At 39.2% G+C, this 17,516-nt stretch overlaps 1 protein-coding gene across 11 annotated transcripts in view; it reads right to left on the bottom strand.

Moving 5' to 3' along the window:
* Nucleotides 1-17,516, bottom strand: part of SULF1 (sulfatase 1) — a 148,771-nt gene that overhangs the window by 57,293 nt on the left and 73,962 nt on the right. For 4 of the 11 annotated variants that reach the window (XM_071420776.1, XM_071420757.1, XM_071420788.1 and 1 more), the window contains 3 exons: nt 6,811-6,972; nt 6,259-6,493; nt 572-811 (listed from right to left, as the gene is read on the bottom strand). In XM_071420776.1, the coding sequence (XP_071276877.1) occupies nt 572-811; nt 6,259-6,430 (412 nt within the window). In that variant the 5' untranslated portion in view covers nt 6,431-6,493; nt 6,811-6,972. Of the gene's footprint in view, nt 1-571; nt 812-6,258; nt 6,494-6,810; nt 6,973-7,354; nt 7,455-8,077; nt 8,194-17,516 lie in introns of those variants that run through there. The other 7 variants (XM_071420766.1, XM_071420815.1, XM_071420783.1 and 4 more) reach the window with 6 other exon arrangements.

Raw genomic sequence — 17,516 nt, 5'->3', positions numbered from 1 at the left:
AAATGTAATAGTAATAATAATAATAATAATAATAATAATAATAATAATAATAATAATAATAATAATAATGGGAAACAACAAACAAAGAGAGAGAAATAAACCAGACAAAATAAATCCCAAACCCCCAAGTAATACACAATAGAACTGTTCATTCCTCATTTACCAATATCCAACCAGTTTCTAAGTAGCATCCTCTAGCCAGTTTTTCCCCAGTTTGTGTACTGAGGCTGATGCCCTGTGGGATGGGATATCCCACTGGCTGGTTTAGATCAGCTGTTCCAGCTGTGTTCCCTCCCAAATTCTTGTGCCCGTCCAGCTTTCTTGCTGTCAGGGCATGAGACACTAAAAAGTTTTGACTTACTATATGCACTACTTAGCAACAACTAAAAACTTTGTTGTGTTATCAAGATTATTCTCACACTAAATCCAAAACACAGCACTACAGCATCTACTAGGCAGGAAGTGAACTCCACCACAGCCAAGAACAGCCAGTCATTTCAGGCAGTGACTTAAAAGTGATTGCTGAATATGCCATCCTCACTTTAAAGGAAGAATTTGCTTTGTCTCTTACCTGTTCTGTACCCAGTGTTATTGAGGTACACAGCGAAGGTGCGAGGCTCGTGAGTAGCCTGCCATGAGGGAGAAGAGCAGTTTTCATTGTTGGTGTAGATGTTGTGGTTGTGCACATACTTCCCAGTCAGCATGGAGGAACGAGATGGGCAGCACATGGGGGTAGTTACAAAGGCATTGATGAAAGAGGCCCCTCCATTCTCCATAATCCTCCTGGTTTTATTCATCACTTGCAAGGACCCTGCAATAAGAGGTATTGATCACCACTGCGCTGTTAAAAGACAGTTTGAATATATTGGCTGTTATTGTGCTGTTAAAAGTAAAGTGTCAGTGATTAGCTTGCCTCTGAACACCAGTGTGCTTCACTCTGTAGCTTTAGTAATTTTAGGAGAAAAGATCACATTTTTACTACACCAACAAAAATACTTCTAAGGATTCCAGAAAGGTGGAAATATTTTTTTTTCCTCAGACTTCAAAACAAAGTTAAAATATGGATTAATTTAGAAATAGTGTCAAAGCTGTATCAAATTTATAGGTCAATAGTTCTTCAAATGCAGCTGTAGAAAAGCAGTATGCTACATAGACTGAATTATTAGTCAATATGCCAGTAAAATACGTAAAATACTGAGATTACCAATGAAAATGTTAATACTTTTTCCATTTTATCAGATGCCAGAAGAAAGAGAGAAATAGAGAGAGGAAGGGAGTAATGAAAGGTGTGAGAGACAGAAGAAGGAAGGAGAGAATTCAGTAGCAATTTTTCTAAAGGAAAGTTTCTGTGGACACAAGGTCAGCATTTCTTGTTCTGATACTAAAGCATTGTACTCAAAATCAGTTTTTGGAGCTAAAAATGTATGCAAAAAATTGCCAAAATGCAGTCCTTTTCTCAAGAAGTTGCATTCATGCTGTTTATAGAACAAAGACTTTTTTCATCCTTCAAAGCATCTTCATGAACTGCAAGGTGAGACAGGCAGGGCTTACAGATTTCTGATTGCATAAAGGCTGAGCAGCCCTGGATAGAGTCTGTCAGTATTTGCTGACAGCTGTCAAAGTTTGTTCTTTATGTTATCCAACAGAGCAGAGATTGAAGGTTGGGGGTGAACTGTGGATATGTCAGTATGTGCCTAGGATACAAGTCTGTGAATTGCAGTACTTGCACAATGTTGGTGGTAAAAAAAGTTTTATGGAATTTTATTTTTCTTTTTATTTTCCTTTGTTTTTTTTGCACAGTTGACTGCTCTTTACATTTAAATCTGTTGATTCCTCTGATACAACAAGAATTTTTCTTGATGGCTTTATGTTGCTTAAAAATCAATTAAAAATGTTCTAAAGCAAGTGCAAACCTGCCTGTAAAACCATAAAACTTCCAAGGAGACTCAACTTTAGATGTTAGCAGTAAAATCTTAATAATTATCTTTTAGTTAAAGTTAAGAATGACCTGTTTTGGTTTTAGGCCAATGAGTCAGTGCTGAATATGAAGACTTTTGTGTTAAAAAAATTGTTTAAAACATGGAAGGGGCTGTAGGGTCTTCAGCATTTCATTTAAAATGCCAGAGTCTCTGTCCTTAATGATACATTTAATACTGTGTAGGAAAGTCACCATTGGACTCTTTGTCTTTCATAGCCCTTATTTTCTAAATGCAGAATATCTGCATTTGTGCTTTCCTGAACCCCACGTGCTTAGGGATATAGAAAAGAAGAAGAGTAACTGAGAGGTCCCTGAACACAAAAGGTTTCCATTTACATGAGTAGGAGCATTTCACTGAATTGGTAAGGAAAAGACAAATGAGAGATCATCCTCATTCTACATGCTTTTATCTTGGACCTCAGGCTGACTTTTTAGTTTTTGTTTAGTTTTGTTCTGTTTTGTTTTCACCAGAGCTCTTCCATTTTTGAAAAGTCACAGTTTTTTCCTGAGAGCTGAGCGGTAAAGTGCTTGGAGGTGCTCCGATAAAAGTGGGCTATTCAGGTACCCTAATGCACAGTAACTGCAGCAGAGCTGATCTGCACTTTCCTGCCTCCATGTATTATAAATGAGTAGCTGTTAGAGTGCTTCCTCATTCCTCCAGCTGGTCAGCCCTCTGCTTTTGCAAACCTGCTGTTTATGACTAAGTTTTCCCTCCAGGTATGCACTTACTGACACTGATAATAGATTAAGCCCCTCTGGAAATTCTGGAACAGGCACTTCAAAGCAGGTGAGACTTCCTCATTTGGAAAACAAAACACAAGCAGGAGATAAAACTTGCTGATATAAGTTATAATCCTTCGCTGTCTGTGGCTCTCCTCACAGCTTGTGTTTTTTACCATCTGGCCCACAGTCTTCAGGGCACACTGTCTGTCAGCAGGACACTCACGCTCTACATGACTGGTTGGGGAGCACCTGAGGGCAACCAGATAACTGGGAATGGCCACTTTGGACACAAAAGTTAGTGAGTTTTGTCAGACAAGAAGTTCATTGTCACTTCTCAGTCTACTCTCATGCCTCAAGAAATATGTTTGGCAACCAAGGTATCAGGTCTTTAAAGTTGTGCTGGATTTTCATCACGGGTGGGCATCTCTACAAAGGGACATTTAGGAGCCACCCTGTCTTTATAGGGGGTGTATGCAAGGCCCCAGGAAAGTAATGTACTTTTTCAGATCTCAGCACACATCCCCATTTTTTTCAGCTCATGTTTTTTTAGTGCTCTAGTTCTAGGGAAGACGGAAAGCACACCAGGCAAATTATGCCTGATGTGATGTATTTAGATGATGCTGTGATCTCTTTAGCCAGTGCTCTATTCAGTAGCTGGTTCATATAGATTTCACTGGGTGGTGCATTAGGCTGTAAAAAAGGGTGAAAACTACTCTAACTACCAAGATACTGATTAGTTTTTACTCCTTTCTGACATTATCCAAGATATTTTTTACAGTGAGGACTATAAGAGTGATTGGGGTGCCATATTTAGAGGTACTGATGTGTGCAAATAATAGAGAATTGGGAGGACAGGGGAAGAGATCAAAAAGCAAGAAAAATGTTGGACTGAAGAGGATATGGGCCTGACCCCAGTGGGAGCTGGGCCACTGCCCTGAGGAGCTACAGCATGTTGTCTGCAGGAGGGAAGAAGTTCTGGGTTCTGGGAGCTTTGCCTTGAGCAAGATGCCCCTTCATTGGGCAGTGAGTCCTCTACCCTCAGGATCTTGGTAGGGTAAAGACAGTGCACAGTGGCACAATTTAAGAAGTAAAATACCTTTTGAGCCCAAGTATTTGCTGAGTTTCTTCAAGAGCTGTGGGCCAGGCTGCTTCACACAGCTAAAGGTGCAGTCCACCAGCTGATCTAGAATATCCTTTCTCCTTGCATAGATAGGAAGTGGCTGGAGTTGTGGGGCAATTTGTTGGTTTTATCTTATAAAAGTGAATGAGACAGCAACTCTGCTGAATTTCTTTGCTCTCAAAATGCAAAACTCAGGGGGATGGTGCAGATCAATAGGAAGATGTGCATACCTCTATGGCTTGAGCACTATCTAAATGCAAACTCCCTGCCTCTTGCAAATTTTACTTTGGATGACTCCTCTATATATCAGTTGCACTCAGTCAGATGAATATTTTGGTTCAATGATTATACAAGCTCTGGAGACAAATCCTTCCTTATTGAAGTCTATAATGCACTTTATATGCTTTTATGTTAAAGCATTCATTTAGAATAGCTTTTAGAATTGCTCATGCTGGGAATACAATTGCAAATAATCCATATTCAGTGACGTTCAGTCTTGTGATTTTTGGATGCCAATGCCTAAGTTTTATTCTGCTTGTGGCAGAAAGTGTTACTTCCCACTGACCTTTGAGAAATTTAAGACTTTTCTCAGGAATCAATGAAGAGCAAGAGGAAAATTCACACATGGAAAACAGTTTGGCTTTATTTTTCAAATAAGCAGAATGATTTATTAGCAGAAGTGTGAATAATGCAGTACAGTAAATCTTGGGGCTGAATGCTGTTTCCTGTGAAATGATCTATGAAAAGGGGAAACCTGTGTGTTCATTCAAGGCAGTGGGAATGCACACACACCCAGGCTATTGCTCAGCTGCCTGCTAATAGGAGCCAGAGTGCCCTGTGAGCATTCAGAGCAGCTTTCAAAGAGAAGAGTTCCACAGGATGAACAAAGTGACTCGCCACATCCTTCCTCCTTTTTCACCGCTCGCAAACCTTCTCGCAAGACTGAGGACAGCAAGTTGGTAACACTGTGTTCAGAGATCTGTCTGCTGACCTACCTTCCCCAGGGCCCTGGGTGCCCTGGAGAGAGTAGGATCTTTCAGACCACCAAAAGGAAGACTTGACTTGACCCTTTTAACAAAATTTTTCTACCAAGATGAAATGCACTCCCATTGTAAGAGCTGTATTTTAGACCAAAAATAGAGCTGGGAACAGCTATTCATTATGCAGCATGGCTAAACAGAGCAGAGGGTTGAAAGAGTGAAAAATAAAAAAAGATAAGAATCACTCAGATATAGAGGCCTGTGTTTGGAGCTCTGCTGCATAAAAGCAGCAACCCTCAGCCATGAAATAGAGTTTATTAATTATTTTCTCAGAACCCTGAAGGACTACGAAATTATTATTGTATCATGGCAAATACAAAAATGCTAGCAACCAAAAAATTTCTTTTAGATACAGACCATATTTTGTCTACAATCTTCTGTCTGAAAGTATGTGATTTTAGAATAAATGAAGTTTTCTGGAATGAAGCATGTTTTATTTTTCAATGTCATATGGCATTTTGTCTAGAAATTCACTACACTTCTATTAAAAATATGTCTCTCATAAAGGAAAAAAAAAAAAAGCAAAGAATGCAAGATTTCATTTCAACTTAATTTGCCATTTTTTCACCTTTTTGATCTCACTACCCAAAATATTTGCTTGGGGGTAACCTAAAATGATCCTCTTTCTCTCCTTGATTTTTCATTTTGGGCAGTGAACCAAAAAATCAGTTATATGCATAACTACCATTAATATCTTTCTAACTTACTTAATGGAAAACATTCAAAGGCCTCCTGGAACATCATCTAAGTGTTTTAACTTTTTCCACCCTAACTAAAATATGTAAAAATCACTGACTGGTATGTGCTCAGATATTTAGTATACTTGTGAAAGCAAAACTACCATGTTTTTATACAAACAGCATAGTTCTTAAAGCAGATGGATTTTAAACACTTCAGTAATTCATACAAATATTAAGATTACTAAATCTTGAAGCTAGACCAGTTGGTCTTTTGTGGATAAGTATGTCAGATGACATACATCTCTGTGACAAATATGTGGAGACACACACACCTATACAGTGCTGAGGGAAATGCTGGCCTCATAAGGCTCCAATTTCTGAATGCTACAAAAAGTCAGTGAAAAAGGCTTTTGATGCAAGTTTTTTACACGTATGTCCTTGCATGCATTATTAATTTTGTTATGCTGATTAAAGCTTCCCATGGTGGATTTTGATAAACATATATTTCCTAAAGTCTATAATTAAACGTGATGAATGCCATCAAATAATACTGTTAACTCATTTTCCAATGAGTTATCATAGTATCATATAATAGTATCACAGTCTGATACTATTCCAGGACCATCAACGTCCCTGAATTTAAATTTCTTTCTGCTTGGCATAAACTACTGAAAGACACATGACAAAATGTAGTAGCAAACAACAATTATTTCTCACCTAGCTCCACATCTTGATCATCTGTGAGTACAAGGATGATATTTGGTCTGATATTCTTTCGCTCCTGCTGCACACGTCCTCTGAACCTCGGGGACTTGATGGTGGAACAGTGACTTGTTAGCATTTCAGTACTGAGCACTGCCAACACGAGTGCAAACCAAGAAGGCTTCATAGTAGTTCCAGTATTTCAATGAAAAGACTGATCCAGAAATTCCTGAACTCTAGTTTTCAAGACCTGTAGGGAGGAAGAGAGATTCTGTTCAAGCAATAAATAAACTTCCAGTCATACATTGAAAGGATGGCACTTAGGGAAGTCAAGCCTGACACATACCATTAAACATGATTATAAGCCATATTGTTGAATGAGAGCTTTATTCTGTCATTTTCTAAGAATAAACTCGGTCATTCTGCAACTATGCTCTCTCAAATAATTTTTGCTTGAAGTCATGCCTGCATTTTGTATAGACATGACTTCTGGTAAATTGCCCACAGTGCTCCTTCTCCTACACCCCATGCTTCTTTTTATGCAGCTTGGTTCCTTACATTCAGTACCTGGGTGCAGTAAAAATTTGCTGGGATGCAGACGTGTTCAGAACATCTGTAGGAGGAGCCCTGGGAGAAGGAGAAAGCAGAAGGCTTGTCAGTCAGAGACCTCAGTACTGTGGCTGTGCTTCAAAGTCTCCAGAACTGTTTCTTACAGCTTCTTTCTCTGTCCTGAAAGAAAAGAGTAGAAAAAAATTGCATTCACCATGACTCCCCTACTTTATTTTATATCATACCTATGCAGGGGGTGGATGGCACCTTGGCTGCTAGGGATAAAGGACATGTATCTCACATCATCAGACACAGGTGCTTTTCCAATATTTATAGTCAAATTTATAGTGAGATTCTGAGAACAAGCAGTAATTCCAGCATGTCACACCTGGCAAGCACTGATGCTGTTTTAGGTTAACCCACCTGCATGAGAGACTAAACCCTTAAAAAGCAGAGGGGAGAGCATGGCTGTCATTTGCAATCTGCATGGGATCACTGTGTGAAAAGTCATCTTCCCACTGACAAGAAGGCTCATATTAAATGACGGTCCATATGATCTTACCCAGCATTGTGAAAGAGCACAACCATCCCTCAATCAATCAACGCCAGAGCTGAGCGCCTCATCCATAATGCACAGTAGCTCTGCCACAGCCTCGTCCTTGATACTCCGCTTCCAGACTTGTCTCAGTGCCTTATCAGAGCCCCCTCTCCGTGCCTGTCAGTCAAACAGCCTTGCTTTTGTAAGACCTGCTGCAAGCACAGAGGCTTGGCTTTGCTGCAGCACATTTAAACCAGTGACTGAAAATGACTGATTGGTCTGGAGAGGAAGGGGTAGCCACTTACACTTTGACATTTTTGGCATTACTGACTGAAGCTCTGCAAAACTTGTCTGTAACACAAGGGAAGGGAGGGAATATCTGGGGGCAAAAAGGAAGGGGGTGGGAAAGAAACCACGGAGTCATGCCTGTTCCCTCCAGGGTATTGACCTGCCACATACATTTCTTCTGGTTTTATTCTGGGACTGTGGATAAAAGCACGGTGATATTGGTCAATTAAAAAAAAACCTCACAAAACCACCCAAGCCCAAGAACAATCAAGAAGTTTGCCCAAGGGGAAGACCGCATGGGAACTGGGGTACGCCTTACATAATTAGACTGGAGCATAAATCACGAGATCTGTGCACCCACACCTGAGACTTCAGACATGCAACATGAGCCACAAACAGATTAATAAACAGAAATAATGAGAGCGACACAGAAGACAAAAGGGGCCTCCAATCACTCACCTAAAAATGCGTTAATAAGGAGATGCTCTAAATTTCAGGGGAAGAAGCCACAGCAGAGGGAGGGGATGGGACTTGGTGCTGGACTGCTAGAAAAAGGATCGTGTTCTTGTTTCCACATACACCTTTTATTTTAAGCTTCGCAAGCTAAACAGTTTCATGCTCCTCACTCTGGCAGGCTGTAATTACACCAGAAGAGTGTGAACGTCTTTAAAAGGAAAACCCAAGTGTCTGTGGCAGAGAAATCTTGTCTTTCATTGTTTCTGCACCAACCAACACTCCAGCCTTCCGCTAACATTACAGCACTGCAAAGTCAATACATGGGATCGCCATCGTACAGCAAATGCTAATTCAGTGATTACACAACATTCAGATAAGTAACTGGAAGTCTGTACTTAGCCTGGATGGACTTTTAAAAATAGTTACATTTCCATGTATATGCTCTTAAGTCACATAAAATCTGACAAGAGCCCCAAAGACCGGGGTTACCAGGGAAGTCAGCTTTCTTCTGACACACACCAGATACATGCTCTTGGTGCAAAAGCAGAAATACAATGTCTCTAGATGTCTGATCTTTAAATAGCAAAACTTTGACTCACATCACAAAGCACGAATGGCTATATGAAGTGAGACTCAATGTTTAGTTTCTTACCTCAGTTGTACAGCAAACTTTTTCAGACAATGTTGACCCAGAAAGTGCAGTCATCTTGACTGCACTGAGCAAACATTGGCACCAGTGTGTTTGAATAATCCCCCACCATATGAAACTGCAAGCTCCTGACAATTACACCTCAGTGCTAATAAAATTTATGCTAATCCAAATGGACATTAACAAGTATTCTTCACTTCAACCTGTCTGGTCTGTATTAGTATTTAAAAAAATTCCTTTCCTCTAGCATGTTTGAGGCACCTTAGGCAGGTCTTTGCTAGAAATAAGAGTATGAAAGTTTCTCTTCCCGCTCTAACATTTTTTATTCTTGATTGATAAAGGAAAATATCAGGACATATTTATACATATAAAATTAATTATCCAAGTTTCATTGAATGGTTCTCATACAAGAGCACAGTAATGCCATGTTTTGTTGCTCATCTTTCAGTTTTGTCTATGGTAAATCTTTATTAAAAGGTGATCTTTGAAAACTAGTCCTTTTACAGCCTGTTTCCCAGTCCTAGAAGGAATTTAAATAAAGTGTCAAAATACAGGGCTAATAGGGAAGACAAGGCTGCAGTGTTTGTGTCGGATACTGGCTGGTAGCATATAAGTGCCTCTACAGATACTGCAATTTGTCTTAAGAAACACACAAAAATAGGAGAAATTCTAAAAAAGAACTTTTCAAAGTTACATGGGAAGCAAACTTTTTTTTTTGTGTTAAGAAATCAAGATGGTACTGCAAAATGCTTTTTTTTCTAGCCAAATAAACAAGTGCTGATCTAACTACTATATGGGAATTTTACAGTATATTTTTCTTATAGATGATACCTATGATAACCAAATTGCAGTTAGTAAATAAATGAAACCAGAAGAATCCAAATAATTTTTTTCCCCACAGGAGCAGAAATACATAGTTTGCAATCACCTTTCAAGGAATAAAAGAACTTGCATCTTTAGTTGTTTCTATGCAGCTAGTATTATAACATGCAGTTCAGGGACTTATTGGTGTGGAGAATTAATTACCCATGAAACTTGAATTACACTGGCAGAGCACTGCAAAGAAAGGCTACAGTGCCACTTTGTGTGGTGTGGCATAAAAAAGTATGAGGACTTTATTTCAAGGTCTTGTAAGAGAGTATCTTTCAGTGATTTAGAAGAAAAGCAAAGGGCAGAACAGTATCTTTTGAAAGTCTGTAGACTTGTTACTAATTTTGATCCAGAACGGTTCAAGATTTTTCATGGCATTGACTGAAGTGCTTAGTTTGGAACACAGCAAAAGGCAGCCAGTATTCAAAAAAGAGCATTTGTCACTTGGTTCTTATGTCCACATTTTCACTCAGTTCACTTAAAATGACATTTTGTGTTTGGCCAATAAAATCTGTCCAGAGTCATGCACTTTGTTTATGAAACGGGGCACTGAGTATGCACATGAATATGCCATTATAAGTTTTAAAGATATATGAACTTATTGATATTCAATAATCTACAAATGTGTCTTCCACGTATCATTGCACGGGGAATTTGGCTTATACGAACACATTTCCTGTCTGTAAATCTGACATCAAATGTGGGGACAGTGAGTAATGATACTGGACATACGTCCCTCTCCAGTACCATGTGCTATGCAATGCCCCACATCAATAATTCATGACCAAGGGGTAACAAAGGGAAAACAACTTTGTTTTCTCTGCATTAGTGTTTTCTTTTGAGCATGAACATTGAGGCATTATATTATCCAAAGTCATAGGTCTCTGGTTGGCTGAATGTTCTCTGCCCCGAGATGCATGGGATGGTTCTGCGGCAGCCCGTGCTCTGAAGAATGACTCTGGACTCTTCACTTTTTGGTCTTCAGGTTGTTTACTATTTCTTATCTACAAGATTTTCTTTATGCCCAGCCAAGGTCCACTCAGCACGGCAGCCACAAGCGCTCCGACCACCCCCGAGGCGGTGTCATCCTTTTATACTACAAACTGCATATATCATATTTACTTTTAATTTCCAATACCTATCACCCATGTTAGACAGTGCATTTCTACCCTAAACCAATCCCAAAGTGCCAACATCACAGCAGAAAATGGAGAACAAGAAGAAGAAAGAAGGACTAGACACAAGATTCCTCCATCTTGTCCCCATAACCCCCACACCAAAAATCCTAAAATCTTCATTTTCACCCTGTGAATACTTTATTATTACACCATTCAAACCTGTGTGGCTTTCACATCCTTATACCAAGCTGGCAATTCTTTGGAAGGATCAAAATCAAGCCACCAGGTGTTCCGGGCAGCATGCCAGGGTCTCCGAGCCCCCCGACGGGGCTCTCGGCAACCCTGGACATCCAGAGGGATGTGCTGAGTTCCCACAATAGGTTAAGGCCCACTGTCCTAGTGGCCTTTCCTTTGAAACAAAAATGGATCAGATGATAAAGGAAAGAGTGTAAATAATACCAAGAATACTAGTAATGATGTGGACTGTAACAGTGGAGCTTAAGAATCACAGAATCATCAGGGTTGGAAGGGAACTCCAGAGATCATATAGTCCAAACCATGGCAGCACAGCCCTCAGGTGTATCAGTCACTGCCCTCAGGTTTGTACCACCAGAAAACATGAGAATGAGAATTCTGGCTTCTGTTCCCCACATATTAGTAGTAAATATGTGCAGTGAATTGAGAATGTAAGGTATCACAGAGTTCTTAAATAAACTTCTAGTGCAGCACCTATTTGTGTTGTGTTCCTCTTCGCTATCTAGTATCCTACAGATTTGATCTCTGTAGTTAGATTTCCATGCTTCCATAAATTGACATAGTTGTATGTAATTAAGATAATAGTCCACAAACAAATGTTTTGCAACTTAGGACATTTTTAAAATTCTCTGACAAATGCAAGGAAATTGCACAAAAATACATCAAATGCATGGAAAAGAAGTGGAAGACCTTATCATTGCAAGTGTTCACTTATGTTGTTTTCTTTCATTTTCTTTATGCAAACAATAATCTTGTTGGTTTTTTTTTTCTTATAGGCTTCTCTGATAAATAAATGGATAAAACCTCTCAAAGAAACAAATCCTTGGATATCAATCACCACAAGAAAATGAGCTTTCTTTCCTCACCTCAGGCAGAAGAGCATCTTCCTATGTATCTTACCTCTGACCTGCTGACTTGACAGTTTTGGCTTTAATGAGCTTTTTTTACAGGAACATGATCCCAGTGTTCTCTGTTTCCTTAAAATCTAACTTTCAATAAGAAAAAGAGAAAGGAAAAGAACAACTAGAAAAACTCTCTTAATTCAGGGTTGGGATTCTGCTATTGTCAGTGTTTTGTAATTTCCAATATGACCTTGGAGATTGGTCACTTTGCTGGGCACCTGCTCAGCATAATTTCAAAAACCTGCCAGTCTGCCTATACTGCCAGAAACCACTGTCAGTGGCACCGTGTAAACTGGAGGTGGCTTCCTCCATCCATCCATGACCCTACAAATGTCAGATTCAGGGTTTACACCTACCACTGTAATATGCTTTAAATTGAGATAGGTCCACCTGACATTGCTGCTGTATTTGAGAACATTTTGCATACATGGAAACTCCAGGGTGAAAGAATGTAAAAGGGGTTTCCCGAGACACACACATACAACTTCTGTGAATCTTTGAAGTTTGTGTCACAGGGTGGATGGACCTCTCCAAATCTCACGTGGTCTATGCTGTGAATCATAACAAGTGTGTGGTTTGAGACTCAACAAAATTAGCAACTTCATAAGATTAGTAATTGCATGAAGATTGTGCAGACAGATTGAAACTACATAATAAAAGGTCAGGAAGGCAAGATGTTCAGCTGCACCCAGCAACCTAGTAGTTCAGAGGTCTTAAATCTCTCCCTTAAATCATATTGCCTTGATGACTAGAGGGTTGTAACACCCTACAACAACAATAGCAACTCTCACTTTCACTAATACAGTGAAGCACTTCAGTGGAAAAAGCTGTTGACAGATGACTGTTTTAAGTTTAGCAATGTTAAAGCTCTTCTCACATGTTACTCTTCTATCTCGTATTTAAAGGCAAACACTGCAATCTCAGGCTACCAGGCACGACCGTGTAAATCTGCAGGTCAGTTTCCTGTGGGAATATTGAGCCTGCAGCCATGGGAAACACAATTACAGTACAGCAGAAGTCAGGAAAAAGCAAGATTTACCATTTCTTCTTAAAGGTTAATCCCCTAATCTAGGTTGTAAAGTACAGGATTTACAGTGAACAAAAAGAATGTAGTTCCTATCTGGGTCTAATCTAATCACTATCTATTGGATTTCCAACACACTTAACTAATCAATCAGATATCTTCTCCCTTTCAAATGTAATCTGTGTATTCTAATGATGGATCCTCGGTGCCTCAGGCTAGATTAATTTAAAGTAACTATAATTTAAAGTAATTGCAGGTAGGGAGAATCATAACCTTCTATTACGTTTTTACATTGTAATTTTGCAAACAGTTACCGACAGGAAAGGAAAAAGCTTGCAGTGACTTGAAAGTGTAATGCAGGCTTGCTAACCCACTTTTATAACTTTGTACAGGTTAAGGGATATTCTTAGTAGGCAGAAGTTTCCAACACTTCATCTGTTAGGGTGAAACAACAAACTCCAATAACATTTTAAAAATAAACAAGTGTAGGAGAAATGATCTACCTTTGAGAAAAGAAAAACGTGTATTTCATTTTAATGCTGCTAATATAGCTGAACAAAACATTAAAGAAAATGAAAATTAATGTTTTTATATTAACTTCAAATATGTGAAAGTTTCAAAACAAAATTCCCACATATTTTTCAGTAAGAAGAATGTCCACTGTTAAGTTACAAACTTCTAATAATATACAGTTACCTAAATTTATTTCTCACCATCTGATTTACTTTGTTTTAGAATTTCATATTTCAACACAGCCAAGGAGTGCACTTGTCATACAAAAGAGCCTGGTATAATTGAGCCAGATGATGTGCCCCACAAGTAAAATCAGCCATTCATGAAAGCTGGTCACCAGAGGCCATTTCAAACAATGCATATTTCAAAGTAATCTAAAGTAATCCCTTTTTTCTACTGATTTGGTTTCCAGGCAGTCTTAAGCACATGTGTGCAGCAAACAGGAGGCTTATTAAAACCTCATGTTATATTGGAGGCTATAATGTCATTGCCTTGTGATTGAATTCCATGTCTGTTAGTCTTCAAAGAGAGGGAAAAAAATAAATTAAATTTATATGCTTATTACACATGAGTGTCATGATACGTGCAGTTTATTAGCACTTGCTAAATAATTAAGACTGAGAGAGATAATTAGATGTGTGCTAGGCTCCAAGCAGGCTTCTGATATCAGATTTTTTTTATCTTTAAAGGAAGTGGCTTTTCAGCTAGAAGGTAATATAATTACTAAAAGACTCCAATTATTTTTCAAATACAAAAACTAAATTCTGTATATGAGGGAATCTCAGGTAATTTTAAAATTCCATTTTAAACCCACATATTTTTGCTATAAATAGCATAATGGTCCACTTGCTCACTTCAGCAGTGTGGGGCATTATGAAAATATACTACACAATAACACACTGACAATTCAGTAAGTAGTCTTGTAATGGGAGATCACACCACAGAGGTGAACAACAGCAACACAGTTTGCACATTTCTTTAAATTCCTGTTTAAGTTCACTGGCTTTAGAAACCATGCAAGACCATAGCTTTCCACATCTCCTCTGGAGAGAAAACTCTTAATTTATAAAGTTTATTTTCTAGACCTCCCCCAAATGTCTGTTGTCACAGGGAGGGGTTAGGGTAGGTGGTGCCTTCATGGGGGTGGGTGGTCTTGAGTGGAAGCTGAGCCTGACCCAAGGCTGCTCTGGCCACTCTCCTTGCTGACTGCCCAGGGAAAGCAACAGCAGCTCATGGGCACCAGAGGAGTTTATGTAAGGACTGAAGGGGGAGGAATTCCCTGTATGGATCTACACAGGTGCGTGTATATAAACAGGGAACATCACCTGTATTTCTAGGAGAGGAACCTAAATATATTTTTAGTTGTATTGTCAGAGGATGGACTCAGAAACACCGCAGGGCTTTAGCTAAGTGCCATCCCTGGGACAGCCAGGGGAGTCAGGCAGTTCTAAGTGCTTTTGGAAAACTTTCTGCATTATATTACAGTGCAGAAAGTAAATTTATTTTAGCACCAGCACTTTGTGTGCTTACATACAGCAAATGTCTTCTTGTGCATCTAGGTCCCCTACAGATTGTTGACTTTTTCTTGCACTTTCAGGTCTGGACTCCTAGCCTAATGAATATTTTTAATATAGTCCCATAATATTCTAATGAGTTTTACTTTCAATGAGTTCAAACTGAATTTAATAGGGCTACTAAGATATGCACCAATGCCTCAGGTCCTGAGTTCTGTTTTTAAAGCAAATCTCTCCTACTATGCTACTTCTTGTCAAGCAGTTTTTCCAGTCCTGGCACAGTATAAATTCTGCCTTCACTGATATACATGTAAAAGCTCCTTGACAGGCCAAGAAATGTGTTTTCAAATAAACTCCTCCCTGACAAACCTGTACTATAGAGAAACCAGCCTACTATTAATAGTAAACAGATAGACCAAACAAAACAACCTGTTACAAAAACAAGTAAACAAAAAACAACCCCAAAAACAAACCATGCTTCATATCCTGCCCCATAAAGACTAGTTAGCAAGGAAGATGCATTGACTTGAGGCCCTGCTCAGAACAACACCACCCCACCATCAACCTTACCTTTTATCTCCTTCGTAATCAGGAAGCCCTTGGAGTTCCCCAAGCTCCATTTTCTGGTGGTACACAAGGTAGAACCCCAGCTACCGGTCCTCTCACCTCACCTCACTATGCCACAGTCCCCACTCAAGAATGCACCTGAGTGTGCTCAGGGAGATTTGCAGAGTGACCTGTGACTGACCCACCAGGGGAAAACTCAGAAAGTCATCTACACATCGTCCTGTCCTGTCAGGTGGAAATGGTTTAGTACAGGAATGGCAGCAAATATGAGCAAGGATGGATGGATTTTATTGCCAAACCAGGTGTCTAAGACTTACTTAACCTCTGATATATGTCCTGCTGTGCAAATGAGGTAAGTCTCTTGTGTTCAACAGGACTGCTCAGCTCCTTAAAACAACTTCCTGCAGGCTCTTCATTCCTGGTGCAACAATATTTTAAGATCTATGGTATCTTTATTTCAGAAAACATCTCAGCATCACATGAAGAAAGGCCAAAATGTACAAAGCATCAGAATACTGGCTTTCATCTGAAAACTTGTGTCAAAAAAGCCTGAAATTAGAGTCACATTTGCCTGTTCAAGGACAGAATATACCATATACAGCTTTTTTGTCTGAAGAATGGCAATTATTCCAACCTGAATTCTGAAAATCTATTCTCAAAGGGCTGTTTGAAAATACTCTTCAGTCTGAGATCTAAAAAACTCAAGAATGACTTGCTGAAATTATTCTGTGAACAACTTTATCTCAGAAAACATTTTGAAGGGATAGCACATATAAATGCACCTTCATTTTCCTAGTGAAAATGCCTGGGGAAACATTTTCTTGATCTTTCAAGTACACATACAGGTATTTCAATTTCACAGTACTGGCTTCTGTAGATGAGAGAACAGTTTTAAAGCATGGAAGATGAAGCTGAATATATTGAGGCAAACATTTTTTTGTTTCCAATGCACTTCTTATTAAGCACAGTTTCTATTTAGCATTGAAGAGAGATGATTTTATACCATCTTTATTTTTTACAAATATAAATAACTGTATATCTTTATATATCATATTATGTATTTATATTAATTGTAAGCCTGCTCATGAGCCAAGATTCTACTCAGGTGCTCAGCACATACTGAATTATTTTTTCTAGGAGTGGTGGAGCAGGCAGTCAATCTTATGTTGCAACACTGGACTGTGCATTATGCACAGAGAAGGGAAGATGGGAATGCAAATTGGTAGTCATTAGGCAGAAGCTTCTGAATAATGCAGCATGAATCAGGAATGTCAAGGACTAGGATGTAGAGGAAGTTGGTCCCAGAAAATTGAGAGGAGTTAGAAAGGCAAAGAACAGGACCACAGAATTTTTCTTCATTTTGTGTAGGAAGGAATTTAAGAGGCATCTCATTTTACAGTGATTATCAAACATCAATGTTTGCTTTACTGGATGGTTGGGGTTTTTTTCCCTAAATGTAGATAAACTGTTCTTATATGAAAGGTGTCTCATAGACTGTGTCAATGACCCAATTCAGGAATGTTCAGACCAATAGAGAATCCGCTCCTCTGTCCTTAGCAGGCTCAGCTGTGAGGTCAGACCAGGCTGCTCAGGGCTTTACCAAGTCATGTTTGAAAACCCCAAGGGTGGACACTGCCCAGATGCTCTCGAGCCCTATTCCACTGCTTAACTCTTCTGAGGGTGAAATTTGTTCTTCTTTAGACCCAGTCTGAATGTCTTATATTTCAAGTTATGTCCATTGCCTTCTTGCCTTGCCCTCCTGCCATGGATGACTGCCAAGAATCTGTCTTATCAGTAACCTCTTTCTAGTTGGACTCCCCCAAAAGCTTCTCTTTCTCCAGGCTGAACAACACTTCTCCTCTAACTTCTTCACATGGGACAAGGATTGCAGCCCCTAAGAACCTTGATGGCCATCTGCCAAACACACTCCAGTTTATTGATGTCTTTTCCGTATTGGCAACCTGGAGCTGCAATACTATTTAAGACAACCCTTAGAATTTAGTATACAGGAGCATCAAGGAGCAATATCT

The sequence above is a fragment of the Agelaius tricolor genome, unplaced genomic scaffold, assembly GCF_023055355.1.
Source record: "Agelaius tricolor isolate 1412-34295 unplaced genomic scaffold, bAgeTri1.0.p SCAF_2, whole genome shotgun sequence".
In the NCBI taxonomy this organism is placed as follows: domain Eukaryota; kingdom Metazoa; phylum Chordata; class Aves; order Passeriformes; family Icteridae; genus Agelaius; species Agelaius tricolor.
The sequence above is the reverse complement of the archived record's forward strand: the minus strand, read 5'-3'. Positions and strand labels throughout refer to the sequence as shown.